Source organism: Micromys minutus (genome assembly GCF_963924665.1).
Source record: "Micromys minutus genome assembly, chromosome: 29".
Classification (NCBI taxonomy): domain Eukaryota; kingdom Metazoa; phylum Chordata; class Mammalia; order Rodentia; family Muridae; genus Micromys; species Micromys minutus.
This window is the reverse complement of record NC_137964.1, coordinates 32541222-32558131: the sequence shown is the minus strand read 5'-3', so window position 1 is coordinate 32558131 and position 16910 is coordinate 32541222. Positions and strand designations below refer to the sequence as shown.

The following is a 16910-nucleotide window of genomic DNA, read 5'->3' as shown; positions in this document are numbered from 1 at the left end:
AGGTGGGAAGGGTACTATATTGTTTTTGAAAACCACTTGACAAAACTCACCTCCACAAAACTGTCAAAATTCTCTCAAAGAATGAGGCGTATTTGGCAGTACTGGAAGCTTCTGCTCTTTTTTTTCCCCTGCTCTGACTTCTTAGGTCCCAATTCCTGCGACACTCTCGGACTTTAAGTGCAAGGCTGGCCTCAAACGTTCACCTGGAGACCCAGAGAACCTGAGTGCAAAATCCCCAGCGCTTGCCTGAGGCGGACGCATGCGCTCTTACGCTCGCCGGGAGAGGCGGAGCGTGGAGATTGACAGGGCAGTCGGCCTGTCGTAGCCTAGTCCCGCCTTCCTCCGGCATCCGGCGCGGACGCCATGGTGCGGTTCAAGCACAGGTAAGCAACATCTCCTGGTGCCGTCCCCGCTCCGTCCCCGTGTGCCGGGCCGCGCTTACCCCGCTGTCCGCCGCAGGTACCTTCTGTGCGAGCTGGTGTCCGAGGACGCGCGCTGCCGCCTGAGCCTGGACGACCGCGTGCTGGGTGGGCTCGTCCGCGACACGATCGCCCGTGTGCACGGGGCCTTCGGCGCCGCCGCCTGCTCCGTGGGCTTTGCAGGTACGAGGGCACCGCATACGAGGAGCAGGGTGCACTTTGTGGGGGGAAGTCCGGCCCAGGAGCCGCGTTTTGTACGGTAGTGGAAGGTTCTAAACAAGCGAGAGTGCAGCGAGTCCAAAACTGAGCAGAAAGTGCCGATCGCGCAATGAGACAAAGCGAAAAGTTCAATACCCAGCCCCGGGTGTGTGCCGGAGGGATTCTGTTTACTGCCCGTACTAGTGGGAGACGGGTGTTGAATTTATGACTTTAGCATGTTTTAAAATGTCACAATTATCCTTTGAAGTTTACACCGCCTGACATCGAACAGACTACACAGTAATTCTCATATGGAAAGGTAGGATGAAAGCCTTGTTTTTCTTCAAATGTCACTTTTTTAGCTTAGCTCCTTCTACCGCAAGCACACTTGAATTACGCAGAATCAAACATACATAAAACAAAGCTTACTTGCTTTGGGTGAGACTCCCGAAGAGGGATCTAAGGAACCCTGTTGTTTTATGGTTATGACCAGCATTTTCTCCAGCAAGGATTTTTTTTTTCCCCCCTGCAGCGTTAATAATGATGGAGCTGCTCTCTCCATTCTTTGATCGGAGTGGTCAGCGACTACTTGACAGTGGAAGTTTTCCCCAAACACTTCTCAAGCTGGGTACTGTAGCCCATGCTTTTTACCTCTAGCTTCATCCCCAGGGAGCAGAGGCAGGTTCCAGGCCAGCCAGGATGACATAACTACCGGTCTAGAAGCAGAGCAAAAAAAAACACCACCAAACTTTCAAGATTAGGTGTTATGAGCACATGCTGATCTTTCAGAGAGCCTGGATTTCATTCCCAGCATGTGGAGCTCGTGTCTGAAGGATGACACCAGGCATTCGTACAAATTTCGTACATGCAAGCAAAATATCACAAGATTAAAAATCTTTACTATGATGCATCCTCCCATGTGACATTTGCCTGTGATAGGGTTTTTTCTGGTTGGTTTATTCTGTGAATGGGGAAGGGCTTCCTAATTTTCCTTTCCACTGTAGTTCGATACCTCAATGCTTACACTGGAGTAGTGCTGCTTCGATGCCGAAAGGATTTCTACCAGCTCGTGTGGTCTGCTCTTCCTTTCATCACATACTTGGAGAACAGAGGACACCGTTATCCATGCTTCTTCAACACATTACATGTGGGAGGTATGAGTGGGGTGTATGGTGGCTGTTGTCATGGAGTAATAGGTTCAGAGCAGTTGCAGGTGGGTGGGTCTTCTGCTATCCACTGAGAACAAGATGTTCCTCCTACCACCCAGCCCGGAAAGATTTCACAAGCTGTTGTCCACAAAAGCTATTTCATGTGCCAGGTACCATTAGAACCTGTCAGAAGTTCCTGATTCGGTACAACAGGAGACAGCTGTTGATGTTGCTGCAGAATTGCACGGATGAAGGTAAGCAAAGCCGGGCCAGTGCCAGCAGTCACTGAGGCTCAGTGGGTAAGATGCCCAGGGACATCTTCCTTTGCTGTAGGAGAACGGGAAGCCATCAAGAAGTCTGTCTCAAGAAGCTGTCTGCTGGACAGAGAGTCCGTTGAAGAGCTTTCAGACAGTGCTGGTGAGGAGGTTGCAGAAGCAATGGAGTGACCTTGTTTCCAGGCCCACTTGTGGGAACAGGAAGTGACAGCAGCATCCCACAGTTCTCCAGTGGAATGACAACCAGAGCACAGGTGACCAGCTTGAAGTGGAGAACTTGCTGCCTTACGTTCTATCCATGGTTGTGAAAGCTCTGTGCAGACATTTTATTCATGGGTGTTTTATATTTTATTCCTAAACCACAAAAAGTACTGTTGGCCAGGTCTATAGCACTTGCCTTGAATGTGCTCCCTGTATGGTTCTAGAGTTTTAAATATTCCTAGACCCTTAATAAATGAATACATGTAAATCTGGGCTTGGTGGCACACCTCCTTAATCCCAACACCAGGGAGAGAGACAGGTCTGGTCTACAGAGTTCCAGGACAGCCAGGACTCACAGAAATTATTTAGGATCAGTTCAGTACTGTGTCCTAGGACAGCAAATAGCAGGGTCCCCAGTTTACCTTTGCTCAGGTGACATGACAGGAACCGTGGCTTTCAGCTAGCCCCAATGAGGTATGTACTTGGGAGGGTGCTGGCTGATGAAAATATCTAAATACTTTGGTCCCAGCTGGAAGGATTGGGAGGTATTAATTAGCCTTGTTGAAGAAGGTGTGTTACTTTGTGTTTGGGGTGGAGAGGCTCTCTAGCCCACTTGTGATCTACTTGTTCTGCCTGCTGTGTTGCTCCCGGCTTGCCTGTCTGTCTTGCAGAGCTTTTTGTTTCCTTTAAATTTAAAACAAGTTGGGTTCAGGAGCTGGGGTTCAGAGATTAGAATCTTAGAGATTCAGAGCACTCTGGCTGAGGATCTGGTTCAGTGTCCAGCTCCCACATGGAGGCTCACAAACAAATGTTAAGTTGCAGGAGTCCAACAGAAACAGGCACACAAAGACTGCAAGGGGCTGTGAAATTACCCTGGGCTACCTGCTGGTTGAGATAGCAGAAGCATTTACCAGGAAAAAGTTTTAAAAAGAAGATTGTAGAACAGTGGGGACAAGCCCAAACTTCAGTAAGCAGTGCTGCTGCAAACAACATTGAAGGAGTCGAATAAAAAGGGTGTCATGAAGGCGTCTGTTATGAGTGTCAATACTTTATTTTGGTGTAAAGAGGGGAAGCTGGAAAATACACTGTATTTAAAATTTTCTTGGTTCCCCTCACTTTGTGGAAAGACCCGCCCCCCGCCCCAAGCTAATCAATCTGTTCAAACTCAAACATTTAAAAATTACAGCAGCAAAACAAAGCACAGAGAAGAAACCCGATGGAGAAGGCGCCTGGGCAAGTAGTCACTTGGTGTGGACGACCGAGGTGCTGAACAGCAGCTTCTGCTTCTGTCTCTTCCTCTTCTTCCCGCCTCTGTCTTCTGAGGGGAAACAGTGAGTGCACTTAGCTTACCCTGCCAACCCATGACCCTGACAGGAGTGGGCACTGAGGGTGAACAAGCCAGAGAGCACGGGGTAGCTCAACTGTAACTTTACATCAGGAGACCTGATGATCCCTGAAAACATGCAGAGTGCACATGCAGGCAGGGAAAACACTCGTTCACATAATAAAGACTTCCTCAGAATTCCACTTTTGGACCTTAAGAATTAACCTGGGTGGAAATAAGACACCTGCCACTAACCTGAGCTCTGAGCTGCACTTACCAGAGAGGGGGTCTGAAGTAGCTGGTGTGTCCAATTTCATGAAGGCTGCTTCAATAGCTTGGCTGAAGGAATTTTGGAAACTGGGCACAGGAACACGGTCAGAATTATCACTCTCCCCATCGCTGTCCACAGGGGCGGGAGGAACCAAGCTATTGTCCTCTGGAAAACAGGAGTGTTATGATTGTAGAGCTTACGTGAGGGGATGGGCTCAGATCTGCCCTTTCCAGCCCACTCTCACCTTTCTTTGGAGCAGTTTTGGGCCACCCATCTGCTTTTGCTTTGCCAACCCTCAGCATCTGCCAAATGGGACAGAAGGAAGAATGTCAACGTCTGGCCAAATGTCCTTTCCAGGATATTGCTAGTCCTTCACAGGACTGTCAGTCTCCACCCTGACCGATGACAGCAGCAAAGTGTCCTCAGCCATGAGTTAGGAACTTCTTCTCTGCCCTTCTCAACCAGCTGGGTATGGTCCTTCACACCAATAACTAGTATTTGGGAGGCTGAAGCAGGAGGATTACCTTCAATTCAAAACCAGTCAGAACAATGTGAGTTTTAGAATAATATGGGGCATAGAAACCTTATCTCAAAAAATAAAGACAAAACTGAGCATATAGTTCCCTCTGGGTTGTTTTTGTTTTTATTTTTTTTTAACCCTATGCAGGTGAGAATCTTGAATAGCTCTGACTGTCCAGGAACTCACTCTGTAGACCAGACTGGCCTCAAACTGGGATTAAAGGTATTTGCTACCACAGGCAGCCTACCTTCCAGTTTAAAAAGCCGTATGTGCACAGAGCCTCCTCTGAAAAGCCTTACTGTGCTTTTTGTCCACCCCTCTCCCCCTGTATTGGCTTTCAAATGAAGCCTTAAGCCAAGGCCTGGTTATTTTCTATACATATGGTAAATCAGAATAGTCCCTCTGCCCTTAAAAGGAACTGCCTTCATTTTACATGATCAAAGCTTCTACCATAAGTTTCACCTCGTAACCTTTTCTGGTTGAGGGGATAGAAGTTCTTTTATTTTGGGACAAGTGCTGGAGACACGGGCCTGAACGGACTGCCTTTATCATCTTCCACTGGTCATTTTCCTAGTCCTATGGTTTTTAATCTGAGTAGTATGACACGGTGCCCATAATCACCAATAGTTGTTCTCTAAGAAATATTTTAGGTGTTTAATCTAAATATTTTAGGTGTTTAATCTGAAACTAGTCATGAGGAGATATCCAAGGTCCTAATTAACTAATACAAGCACAATTGGTTAGTGCGAGGTGCTTATAGGAATTAACTGATATAGCCCTTGCCTAGAACACTATCCATTTTATAAGAATTTAATAATGATCTTAAATAATTAAGACTTAAATTCTCAACTACTTCCATGAGCTTTGTTCTCAGCTGGCTGGCTGCCCTCTACAATAGGTAGCCATTCTCACCTAGCTGCACTAGAGATTGGTATCCATCCCTGGAGAGGTTCCCAGATAAGCAGCAGAGCTCATGTGAGCTGCCTCTCAAGCAAAAGATTTACCTGGGCAAAGGAAAGGAAGGGAGAGTCTTCTTCCAGACTCCCAACGCAGAAGGAGGGACTGCCCTGACTGGCAGTGGGTGACAGAGGGGTCAGCAGAAAGTCTGAAAGGAAATCAGAGACCTGATTACATGAGTCGGCTTCCAAAAAGTCAAGTATCCTTCTAATGAGAAATAACGAGAGCCAGGCATGCTGGCAACTACATGTGACCACTCCGGCCATGTAGTGAGGTTCAGACCAGTCTGGCTTCTGAGTAAGGCTTTGCCTCAGAGAGGGAGAAGGAGATGGGGAGGTGAATGGAATCAGGTCTGGATAACTGCTATTAACTTCCCCATAAAAGAAAAACTGAACCTTGGTTCAAACATTAATCCTGCTATGTTCTTATACAAAAGCAGTAGGCACTGCCTACTCCACGAACACAGAGAGGGGCTTCTTGAAGCTACTGTGACACTGGGATACAACCACAGCAAGACGACCCTGCCCTTAAAATGCTACACCTCCCACTGTAAGGTGCACCAATGAGTTCACAGAGTGAGACAGCAGGACTTTCTAAAGGAAAAACAAAAAGGCTAGCTAGCTCTCATAGACCAGATGTTTGCTGTGGACTGGTTTTATGTGAATGGACAACTTCAATAAAAGAAACATCCAGATCACTATTATGGCTGCTATGCCCTGGCAGTCAGGATTCAAGACACACAAGTCTTCCTCCTAGAGTCCTCTGTAGGGGTCCATTCTTTCTCACTTACAGCTTTGCATCCCACACATCAGTCTGCTGCTGCAGGCAACCGCTAGGCTTTGGGTAGCGTGCATCTTGTCCCTTTCCTAGTAGCAAGCCGTTCCACACCCATCCAATGCTATTTGATACTTTCAAACTATTGTGCCTTAAATATCCACACTCGCCAAACAAACAACACTAACGCTAGGCAAGGAGAACTCTATGCCCCACAGTGTGGCCAGTAATCTATGCAACTTCCTTCTCAATTAACTGGAAAAACATGGTTACACAGCCTATAGAAAACAAGTTCTAGCCCTGGTTCCTGGCACTAAAGTTCCTGGGTGTTATTACTCTCAGGGTCTGTGCTGCAGAGTTTTTTTATGTCAACTTTACACAAACTAAGGTCAGCTATGAAAAGGAATCTTAATTCCATTGAGAGAATGCCTCCCTAAGGGTGACCTGCCTTTATGCAAGTCTGCAGGGCTATTCTTCACTGATGATGTCAAAGGCCCAGCTTACCTTAGCAGATGGTCCGTGCTCAACCTATAAAGTTTTAACTAAGCCATTTCTCTACTGTGTACTCAGTAAGTCTAACTTTGCCCCTACAAATTACAATCAACATTACACAAGGACATTGTAAACATTAAACATGGGAATAAAAAAAAAAGCAACAGATGAGTCAAAAAAACAATGCAAGTTTTAAGAAGCTGCAAGGTCTAAGAAGTGAGTGCAACCAATGGGAAAGGGTAACCAAATGGTAAGAATTTAACCTGGCTTATGACTAACTCTCAGGGTTTCTCACTTGGGGGCTGGAGAGATGGCTCAGTGGTTAAGAGTACCGACTGCTCTTCCAGAGGTCCTGAGTTCAAATCCCAGCAACCATATGGTGGCTCACAACCATCTGTAATGGGATCCGATACTCTCTTCTGGTGTGTCTGAAGACAGCTATATATAATAAATAAATCTTTAAAAAAAAGTTTCTCATTTAAACTGCAATGTCGATCAGAGCTGTGAATTCAGACATTAGGAATTTGCTTAGGGTCAAGGCCTGTAACTAAGAGCACTCATGCTTCTTGCTGATTGACTTGAGTTTGGTTCCCAGCATCCATTAACTCTAGTTCCAGGAGATGGGACACCCTCTTCTGACCTCTAAGAGCATTAGTTATGTATGTAGTACACATACATACAAACAGGCCAAAAAAAAAAAAAAAACCTCTTATACATAAAATTTAAAAATTAAATCAAATTAGAGCTCTAGCTAGTAGCAGAATTCACCACATATCAACTATTTACCTGCATGGGAACCTGGACTTCTACTCAGAGGAGACAGGGATAGGGCCCCATGGCCCTCAGTGCTGGTGGGACCCAAAGCAGAATCAGAGGAACAGGTGTAGGAATTGAAGGCAGGAAACTGCTGAAGGTTCTCGAGGGGAATGTGGACCTCGGGATCTGCAAAGCAAAGGCAATGACAGGTCTGTTTACAGGAGTCTGGAAGGCCTGGAAAACTCAAATGAGAGTCAGTCTCCCCCCAAAAGACTGGATGTTATACAAACCTATGTAACTTCACCACTAGGAAGGCACACAGCTCAAGGTCAGCCAGGCCTAACAGTGAGCTACTGTCTCATAAACTTCTTGAGACATTTGTTTTCTCATAGTTAGGGTGTGTGTCAACTACAAAGTTCTAGAAGCCGAAACACATCCTTACTCCACACTCCACATTAACCAGTGCAAGATGTGTTTACCATTCTAAATGGAACCCAAAAACCAAGTCCTTCCCAGCCAGGCACTAAAGCCCTTGCTTTTTCTGACTTTCTTCCCACGTGGGTCTCCTCAGGCAGCCCGTGCTCCCTGTGAAGCCCAGAGTGGCCTTGAACTCAGGATCCTCTGATTCCAAGTTTACAGGTCTAGCTCTAGTCCTAGGTCTCCAGTGGGTACGCATGCTCCAGTTACTCCAACCCCCGGGATTTAGCAACTGATTCTTCGAGTTGAATCAGAAACTGCTCCCTGCTCAGCAGAGATCTCTTCTCACACCCAATCCTGGATGTTTCCCCTGGCACACTGAGCAGCCTTCCATGATAGGTAATTAAAGGTCTGTCACCCCAGCCGTGGTGCATTTATCACCTTCACTACCTCAGTACAGGGAAGAATGAAGGAAACAACTGGCAGTGTAGGCAGTGTAGGCATGGAGCTGCACAGAATCACAGGGCAAAGCAAGCAACGGAGCGAGCTGGAAACTTACACCTGCCCTGTCTCTTGTTCTCCTCCAGTTCAATTCTGCGCTCTCTGCGACGCTCCTCGCGAGCCTTCTTTTGGCGCTGACGCTTCCTTTTCTCAATGTCATCTGTGGGTTGGTCAAGTCATAAGGAAGACAGATCAGCCGCCACAGCTACATGAGTATAGCTAAGCCAGTGGGGACAGCAGACCAAGATGGATGCATCAAGTGTTTCAGGATTCAGCTCAAGCCCCTCCTCCCACTCTGGGTTGCACATACAGAGAAGGAGAATGGGGCTTTCTCACCTGAGAACATCTCTAGGGTTTCCTTAGAGACCACAGGAGGCTGCAGAGCCAGTTCACAGATGCTGAACTCACAGGTGAGTGGCAAGTGAGAGAGATATCTATGACGCTGTCGGACATCCTACAAACAGAGTCGATGCTCAGCTACTCTTGAGAGCAAAGAACCCCAACAGCGCATGCTCAGCGCACACTCAGCACAGGACTATGCTGCTGCTCTAGGAAAGCCTGACCCATGCACAGCCTGCACTGAGACACCAAACTCAGGGCTCTTTGGACTACGCCACAAGGGAGTAGACATCCTGGTACCGGACGACCTAAAGCTGTCACTATTTCTGACTGTTAGGTCCTCACTCAGAGCAGGGCAGAGCACTAGCTCACATCTACACTGGGAGCCAACAATAGTGCTAGAGGGAAGGAAAAGTAAGGCACAAAGCCTGACTGCTAACTTCAGTTTCTATTCTTTTTCTCTATTCATTTCATGCAATACAATTTTGTACAAATACAGCATATTTTCTAAATGGCAAAACTTCACACATGTAAATCATCACACCATAATTCAGAGTTATTTCCAAACTCATATCTGTGTAACCTAGCTTAAAGCATCCAAGCACTTTGGGGGTTTGGAATATCCCTTTCAAGAAGTAAGAAGAGAGAAAGAGCAGGGTGTGGTGATGTACACCTTTAATCCTAGAGCTCAGCCAGCCTACACAGCTACTACACAGCTAGTTCTAGGGTAGCCAGGGCTTCATACTGAGATCCTGTCTCAAGAAATAAAATAAATAAAAATAAATGTAAAGGGTGTGTGTGGAGGGGTATGAGACAAGAACGAATTTCATTTGGAATGAAAAAATAAGATGTCAGTAACCCAAACTGTAGCAATGACCAAGACACAGGGGCAGTATAAACTGACACAGCCCTAGCACAATCAGAGGCATGTGGGGCTGTTACTCAAGATTACAATAAGCTTAAAAAACAAAAACATCAACCCCCACTCCCCCGCCCAAAAAAAAAAAAAAAAAAAAAAAAACCCCAGAAACAAACCTGAGCAGGTCTGAGATGGAAATAGGAGGATCAGAAGTTTAGGCACTCTTGGCTGTACAGCCTAGGCTGCATGAGAAAGCATCAAAGCCAAGAAATAGCCAAGTGCAATGGTGCATCCAAGTATGAAGCCACCTTGGTCTATAGAGCAAGTTGCAGGACAGCCACACAAATGAGCACAGTAAGGGCCTAAGGACTTGCAGCCTTACTATGGTGAGGTCTACCCCAAACAGTATCATCACATACTGTTCTACATAAAGTCTCACCTCAGACATGGAATACCCGGCAATCTCTACCACAGTTGCTGAGATCTTCTCCGGGCTCTGCTCCAGGCTGCCGTACTCCCGAACAAGGCAGCGCACGTTGACAGGGTGCAGGAACATGTGCTGTCCATCTTCCGCTAAAGACAAGAGGTCTATCACAGAAGCCTGGGCCAGCGTTCAGCATGGACCTCTCCAAGCTAGACCCACCATTCCCACTTGCTGCTGAAAAGCTGTGAGCCAACCCCCAGGACCTAACAGATACCCCCGATCTGTTCAGAGTAGCAACCATCCATCTCCTTCAAATACCTGAGGCAGCCCAGTCCTCTTCCTCAGGACTCACCTTGGTAGAAGTAGTAACAAGGAGAACTGCTCAGCTGTGTGAAGCCTGGCTTAGTGATGGGCTCCTCCTGGCTCAGCTCAGTACAAACGGTCCCCTCTCCAAGACTGTCATCGGCTACCTCTGAGTCCTCACAGGCTTCTGGCTCTGATGCTGCTTCCTCCTCCTCTACCAAAGGGAGAGCGAGAGGACCAGGGGGGTCCAGAGAACAAACTTGTGCAGCTTCTTCATCAAAAGCAGACAGATACTCTAGCACACCCTGTTGGAACAAACCCCAGTCAATTAGAAAGTCCTATGCCCTGCTTCACGAAATGATGTGGCAGAGGCAGCCTATGTCCCCTAGGTGTTGACCTGAGCTTTCCTGTTCATTACCACCCCCCGGGAAAAGGTAACAGATCTAGTCATGAGAACACAGTCAAGTCACCATCTCTTCTTCACAACAGTGCCACCCTCACAGTGGCATCTGAACAAGTCACTCCCTTGTGACAGGCACACTAACCTTCCTGGATTGAAAAGCAGACTCCTGGGCCAGGGGAGCCATCAGCACCAGTTGTTCCAGAGCAGCCACAACACCAGTGACCTCCCCTTTGCTTTCAGCCACTCCTGACAGAGCTTCTTCCCGAATCTAAGGCCACCAGAAAAAAAGAACAAAGCAGACTCACTGTGAAGGACAAGCAGTGATTCTCGTGACTCAAGCAAAGAACCCCTGATGCAGGACACGGGCTACTGAATTCCTTTCCTGGCTAATGCCACTTACTCCAAGATCTTCCCTTCCTGAAACACTCTCCCCACAATGTTTCCCCAAACACCTTGAAAACTAAATGTAAGTATGTTCCTAGACAAGTAAAAAACTACCTTGCTTAATCAGGAATTCAACTCAACTAGAAATCCCATTGTTACAGTGAGTCCAAAAAAAAAAAAAAAAATCATTTTGAGGTGTTGCCTTAGCCTAGAAAGTCTGAAAGCTCTCTGCGCCATCCCCTTTCCTACTACCACTTAAATGGGCTTCCAGCCCCCCACCCCTCCAGGAGCTAAGGGAAGTCAGTTTTCAGTTCCCAGTGTACTCACCTTAACCTCCTGGATAGCAGCCTCAATAAAGCAGGACTCAGGAGTGTGCTTCTCCTCTGCAAGCTGCTGCTCCAGTGCTACTTTCTCTTCCAGAACTACCCGGTGCAGCACCTGCTCCTTAGAGGCCAGCAGCAACTTGGAGTACTGGCTGTGCTGGTCGTCTACAAGAAAACCAGTGGATCAGACACAGCTGGGGGTGGGGGTGGAGGTGAGGGCACACGAAACACAACTGTCTGACACATTCCTTCTCAGCCCTAGGCAAAAAATGGGGCTAACAGTACAACCTCCTGGAAATATAACAAGTATCTTAAACTGGGTTCTTTCAAAGAGCCTAAGAAGCCAGAAGAAGTCACAGCCACTAGTTCCCTAATAAGAATGTGATTGACCCATAGGTCTAACCATAGGAAATGGTCGGGAAGATGGTTTTCTAAGAATGAGGCTCTGGCATGGTGGCCTTTAATCCCAGCACTTGGGAGGAAGAGGCAGGCAGATCTCTTGTGAGTTCCAGACTAGTCTGGTCCCAAAAATGGGTTCCAGTCCAGCCAGGAAGACCTAGGGAAACCTCATCTCATACAAAACAAAACCCAACAATATATGTCAGCCAAGCATAGCCAATCCGTCTCAGGAGTGAGTGAACTGAGGAGGCCTCACTAAGATTCAGGGGAAGGATCATGGATGACTTATTTCCTTCCTTCCTTCCTTCCCCAGTACTGTGGGTTTTTAAACAACAGAGTCCCATGAAGTTCAGACTGATTCCAACTTGTTATGCAGCCAAGGGAGACCCTGAACTTCTGATTCTCCTGCCTCAGCCTCCCAAGTGCAGGAATCTGAGGTATGCACTGCCATGCTGGTTCCTCCCTTGTATTCCTGCTCTATCCCTGTGCCGCATCCTCTACCCTTGCTTTGAGACAACTTCTCACTATGCAGGTAGGTTAAAATTGGCTTAGCCAAAGGACAAATTCTATGATTAGTAATATGCACGTAATATTCCTTAAGGACTATTTACCCTCTCATGCTTACCTCCTAGATTAATAGGATGGTCTACGTTCATCCACTTGGATTTAGGCAGGGCCACCAACACTCCTTTCTCTCTCTTCATCAGCTGCATTGTAATGGTGTCACCCACAACATACTGTCGAGACTCTGTGGCAACAACACTGAGACAAAGACATTTAGCTGAAGCAGAGTGAGGAGGCAGCAATCTAGGGTCTAAGTTACCTCCCAGTCTTACCTCTTGAGATCCTTCTTGTGCACAGAGCTGTAGCAGATGGGACATTTGCTCCAGGTTTTCTCACTGAGTGAAAGATAGTGCAGGATGCATGCCCAGCAGAAAATGTGCCCACAGCGGGTTATCTTGGCTGCAGTGGGTGGATAGAGGCATATGGGGCAAGATGGCACTTCATGGCTACAGATGCGCTGAAACACAACGACACCGTGTCAGAGCTTTTAGACCTGAATCGGGGCTGAGAAAGGCAAATGCCTGGTGAGACTGCTGAGCAATGAAGAGCTTGCTGCTCACAGCCATCTGTAATGGGATCTGATGCCCTCTTCTGGTGTGTCTGAAGAAATTGACAGTGTACTCATATAAATAAATCTTACAAAAAAAAAAAAAAGAACACACTTTAAGCAAAGTAAGAAAGTCACAATCACGATCTAATCCAACAGAACAGGTAACAGATACTTGAAGAGTTCTACATTACAATTAAAAAAAATATATAAATCACACGATCCCACTTATGTAATTTTTAAATATACTTATAACAGCAGGTAAAAAGTCCAGACCTAATTTATTGATAACTTCCACAAGAGTGGTGAAGATCTTCATTTTGTGTCTACTTTTCTAACCAATGTACATAAGTGGTTTTTTGGTGTTTTTTTTTTTTTTTTTTAAGATTTATGTATATGAGCACTGTTATGTTCTTTAGACACACCAGATAAGGGCATCAGATCCCATTACAGAGGGTTGAAAGCCACCACCTGGTTGTTGGGAATTGAACTCAGGACCCCTGGAAGGGCAGTTGGTGCTCTTAACCACTGAGCCATCTCTCCAGCCCAAAAGTATTTTTTCTTATAAAGCATCCTATAACATTCCCAGGTGATTTTATAAATTTTTAAAATAAGAAGAACCCATATTTGTCAAACTAATCACATACAAGAAAGAGTGATTGTTATTTTGAAAGTAGCTGTCACACATCCCATCAGGACCAGCAAGGAGACATGTAAGTTCATGACCTCAGCACCAACAAACACAGCAGAGGCTTTGCAGAAAACATATCGCCTGCTAGTTTGATATGAATTATGACAAGGGACTGCCAATAAAGAAACGTCCATGTAACTGGGCTCAGCCTGGTCCCGCTAATAGACTCAAGGTTATGACCTCCTCAAAGAGGGTTGGTAGATCCTTTACTGCTTATTGGACCTTGGAGCAAAGCCTTCCTCAAACCTATGGTAACAAAGGGAAAAGTGTGCCACAAGGCCAGTCAGAAACCATAGCCCAAGTTTAACAGAGCTAAGAGCTGCTGTGCACAGGCAGCCTTTATTCAGCTCCCCTCTAGTGACTTAGAAAACTTGAAGTCACTCACCACTTGTTCCACAAAGTCCCAGTTGACTAAGGTGTCAGGGTCAGCAAAGTGAGCTGCGTAGTCTTGGTCTTCAGACACCACAAACTGGCAGCTGGAAACAGCAGGAAACACAGGCAGAGAGCAATCTGTCAAAATCACCAAGACCTCACAGAGTTCCCCACTTCAGGAGCAGCTGTGGGTGCCAAGATGGGGTGGCATGGCCCCACAGACTTCAGCCTCAGGTATGAGCCCTGGCTCTGCAAGGAGTCCAATCTCAACAGGAAGACGCCCAAGCATTTCTTCTGCTTCCAAGCTCTAATAAGCTCCCTGTTGTTCTCCCCTGAACTAAAATTAACCCAGACTGAGACTTCCTCCCTCAGCCCTTGGACCCATGAACACAGCTCATCCTCAAGGCAGTGGGAAGCTGCTCTGGAACACTGGAGTGCAGTCCAGCTCATACCGAAGGCCCAATCCAACATCTAATGACTCCGACAGGGGACGGGAGGGGTAGAGCCCACTTTCCTGCCTACTCCATCTTTCTCTGTCCCTAGCAATGAGTATTCTTACAACCGTGGAATTTACCCCCTGGCCTCCACACACACAGGAGCACAGGAATACATGCTGGAGCTGGCAGTGCTCTTGCTGAGCTTGGCCCCCAGCACTCATGCCCGGTGGCTCCAGCTGCCTGTAACTGCAACTCCCAGGGACCTGCACATGTACCGCTTCCAACACCAATGTACACATAGAACACACAATTTAAAATAAATTCTCTGGAAAAACAGAGTGCCTACCTCTTTTTTGTTGTTGTTAAATAAAGGTTAACAAAAATTTATGTGTATGAGTGTTTTTTGCCTGCATGTGTCTGTCTGTGTTGCAAAAGAGGGCATCAGAAGGCCTGAAACTAAAGCTATAGGTGGCTGTGAGCTGCCATGTGGGTGCTAGGAATCAAACCTAAGTCTTGTAGAAGAGAAAACAGTCTCCAAACCTCAAAACCACTTCTCTAGCCCACTGAGTACTAACTGTACATTCCATCAAAGCCACCTGCTAACTGGAGTCCAAACCTCGAGGGAACCAAGGCATCTCTTCCTGCTCACAATGGCGGCCTAGCTCCAACAATCTACAGCCTAAGAAATAACTGTGGGAACTGAATAAAGAAAAGAACCCCAGTACTTGGAGTCAAGTGTGCCCTTTGACCCAGGGCGGCCTGTCCAGAAGGACTCTCCTATGAAGACTTCTGTTTGCACCCCAGTTCTTCCTCTGCTAGGCTCAGCACATGAGCACAGGAGTCAGAAACTTCTCTCTGCTCTCTACCCTCCATGGCTGGACCCACTGAACAGCAGAACTGAGTGCACACAATGTTCCTAGTCCCGGAAGTCAGGGCAAGCGCTATCTATGCTGTCTAAACACTGAGAATACTCACTCAAGCAATATGACAGGAAAAAAACAGAACAAACTTCTTTGTGTTTCTTCATGACTGTTTAGATGAGGTTTCCTCCCAGAATTCCATTCAACTATCCAGTTTCATTTCATCTTTGCCCTGGAAATGGAAATACTCACTTGGCCTGTAAAAAGAGTTCCTTGTTGAAAGGCTTGTGTCCCCACTTGTTTCTTTTCCCCCAGCTGCCATGTCCACTGCCTTCAAAGTGACCTGCCTGGCCACGGGGTTCAAAGGTGAAATTTAACAAGTGGTTCAGGTTGATCTTCTTAGGGCCAGAGAACTGGGCAGGGCTAAACTCTGCCCGCTGAGCCTCTGCTACCTAGAAAGAATGACAGCATTTTAGAGTGAAAGATTTCGCCAATTTACATCAGAAATCAGGACAGCCCCACCTTCCACACGGCTGAGAATACCAAAACACTGGCTTAAATGCTCACTTAAGACGTGCATGGCAGTGAGGACAAAACTGCCTTCAGCATCAGCATCCCCTAACTGTCCACTCTGCCCCGCACAGCCTTCTCTAGTCATTTAGAAACACCAAGAGGAACTTAGCAAATTAAACTTTCCATAGTCCTGCCTTCTTTTATTGGCGGTGTTTAGTACTTAGAGTCTCATAAATGCTAGGCAAGCATTTTACCTCTACGTCAAACCCACACCCACAGCTCCACAACACCTTCCCCACCCTTTAAGGCTTTAAGTCTGCTGGGTGTGGAATGCCTTTATTCCCAGCACTGGATGGCTCATGCAGGTGGATCTAAGTTGGAGGCCATCCTTGTTTACAGTCAGGACTACACAGAAAAACATTTTTCTCAAAAAATTAATTGAAAACTTAAGTGTGCATGCACATAGAGCATACACAGAAATGAGTATAGGTGTCTATGCACACCGATAGACCCTGTGTGGGTGCTGGAAATCAAACTCTGATATCTGTAAGAACTATATTCTCGAAGTGCTGATCCTTCTCTCTAACCCCACATGCCTCCATGCTAGAGCCATATTGGTCTGGGGGTTCATTCTGGCACAGTGACTAGAGTCACGATTGGGAAATGGAGCAGGGCAGCCGCTACCTGCCAGGTCACTGGATCCTGAAGGACTCCTGTCTAAGACGCCATCACTGACCAATAAAGAAGACTGATGGAATTAGAACATGGAGGCAAACTAGGTGCAACAAGAAATAAACCTGTGGGAACTATATTCACAGTTTAAAAGGTGTCAGGACACCAAGGTCCTCACTAAGTCCTCAACAACCCAGGCGCAACTGCTCACTCGGGTTCCCACTCCTCTCTAACATCCGTTGGGCTGCTCAGTGTCAGTATGTCCTCCTTGAAATAATGATCTGAGGAGCGCAGCTGTGGGAAGATCTCAGAGGAGGATTGCTCACTCACTCTCCACCCCAAACTCCAGCTATTTGATGTGTTCTCTCCACCAGAGCTGTATCTTCAGTTCCCCATTCTCTGTCTGTCTGTCCGTCTCTCATTTTTTGAGAAGGGTTTCTCTATGCAGCCCTGGCTGTCCTTTCTGGATCTCCCTCTGCAGACCATGCTTAGCTTCCAACTCAGAGATCTGCTTGCCTCTGCTTTAGTACTCGGACTAAATTAAGGTCAGGGCCACCAGCCCTGGCT

The 16910-nt window shown here is 46.8% G+C and overlaps 2 protein-coding genes across 3 annotated transcripts in view; one reads left to right on the top strand and one right to left on the bottom strand.

Annotated features, from left to right (window-relative positions):
* Window positions 1-348: 348 nt before the first annotated feature.
* Window positions 349-3186, top strand: POP5 (POP5 homolog, ribonuclease P/MRP subunit). Its single transcript, XM_080940685.1, has 5 exons — window positions 349-383; window positions 460-602; window positions 1622-1771; window positions 1936-2019; window positions 2099-3186. Exons 1-5 carry the CDS (start codon window positions 364-366, stop codon window positions 2209-2211), a joined length of 510 nt encoding a protein of 169 aa, XP_080796811.1. The 5' UTR covers window positions 349-363; the 3' UTR covers window positions 2212-3186.
* Window positions 3187-3368: 182 nt separating this feature from the next.
* Window positions 3369-16910, bottom strand: part of RNF10 (ring finger protein 10) — a 29141-nt gene continuing 15599 nt past the window's right edge. The window contains exons 3-17 of one of the 2 annotated variants that reach the window (XM_080940656.1): window positions 15411-15610; window positions 13875-13965; window positions 12524-12708; window positions 12313-12449; window positions 11293-11453; window positions 10724-10849; window positions 10228-10483; window positions 9891-10024; window positions 8590-8707; window positions 8312-8413; window positions 7366-7521; window positions 5361-5461; window positions 4081-4138; window positions 3843-4001; window positions 3369-3559 (exon numbers count right to left, since the gene is read on the bottom strand). In XM_080940656.1, coding sequence (XP_080796782.1) covers window positions 3483-3559; window positions 3843-4001; window positions 4081-4138; window positions 5361-5461; window positions 7366-7521; window positions 8312-8413; window positions 8590-8707; window positions 9891-10024; window positions 10228-10483; window positions 10724-10849; window positions 11293-11453; window positions 12313-12449; window positions 12524-12708; window positions 13875-13965; window positions 15411-15610 — 2061 coding nt within the window. In that variant the 3' untranslated portion in view covers window positions 3369-3482. The remainder of the gene's footprint in view (window positions 3560-3842; window positions 4002-4080; window positions 4139-5360; window positions 5462-7365; window positions 7522-8311; window positions 8414-8589; window positions 8708-9890; window positions 10025-10227; window positions 10484-10723; window positions 10850-11292; window positions 11454-12312; window positions 12450-12523; window positions 12709-13874; window positions 13966-15410; window positions 15611-16910) is intronic. The other variant, XM_080940657.1, reaches the window with a different exon arrangement.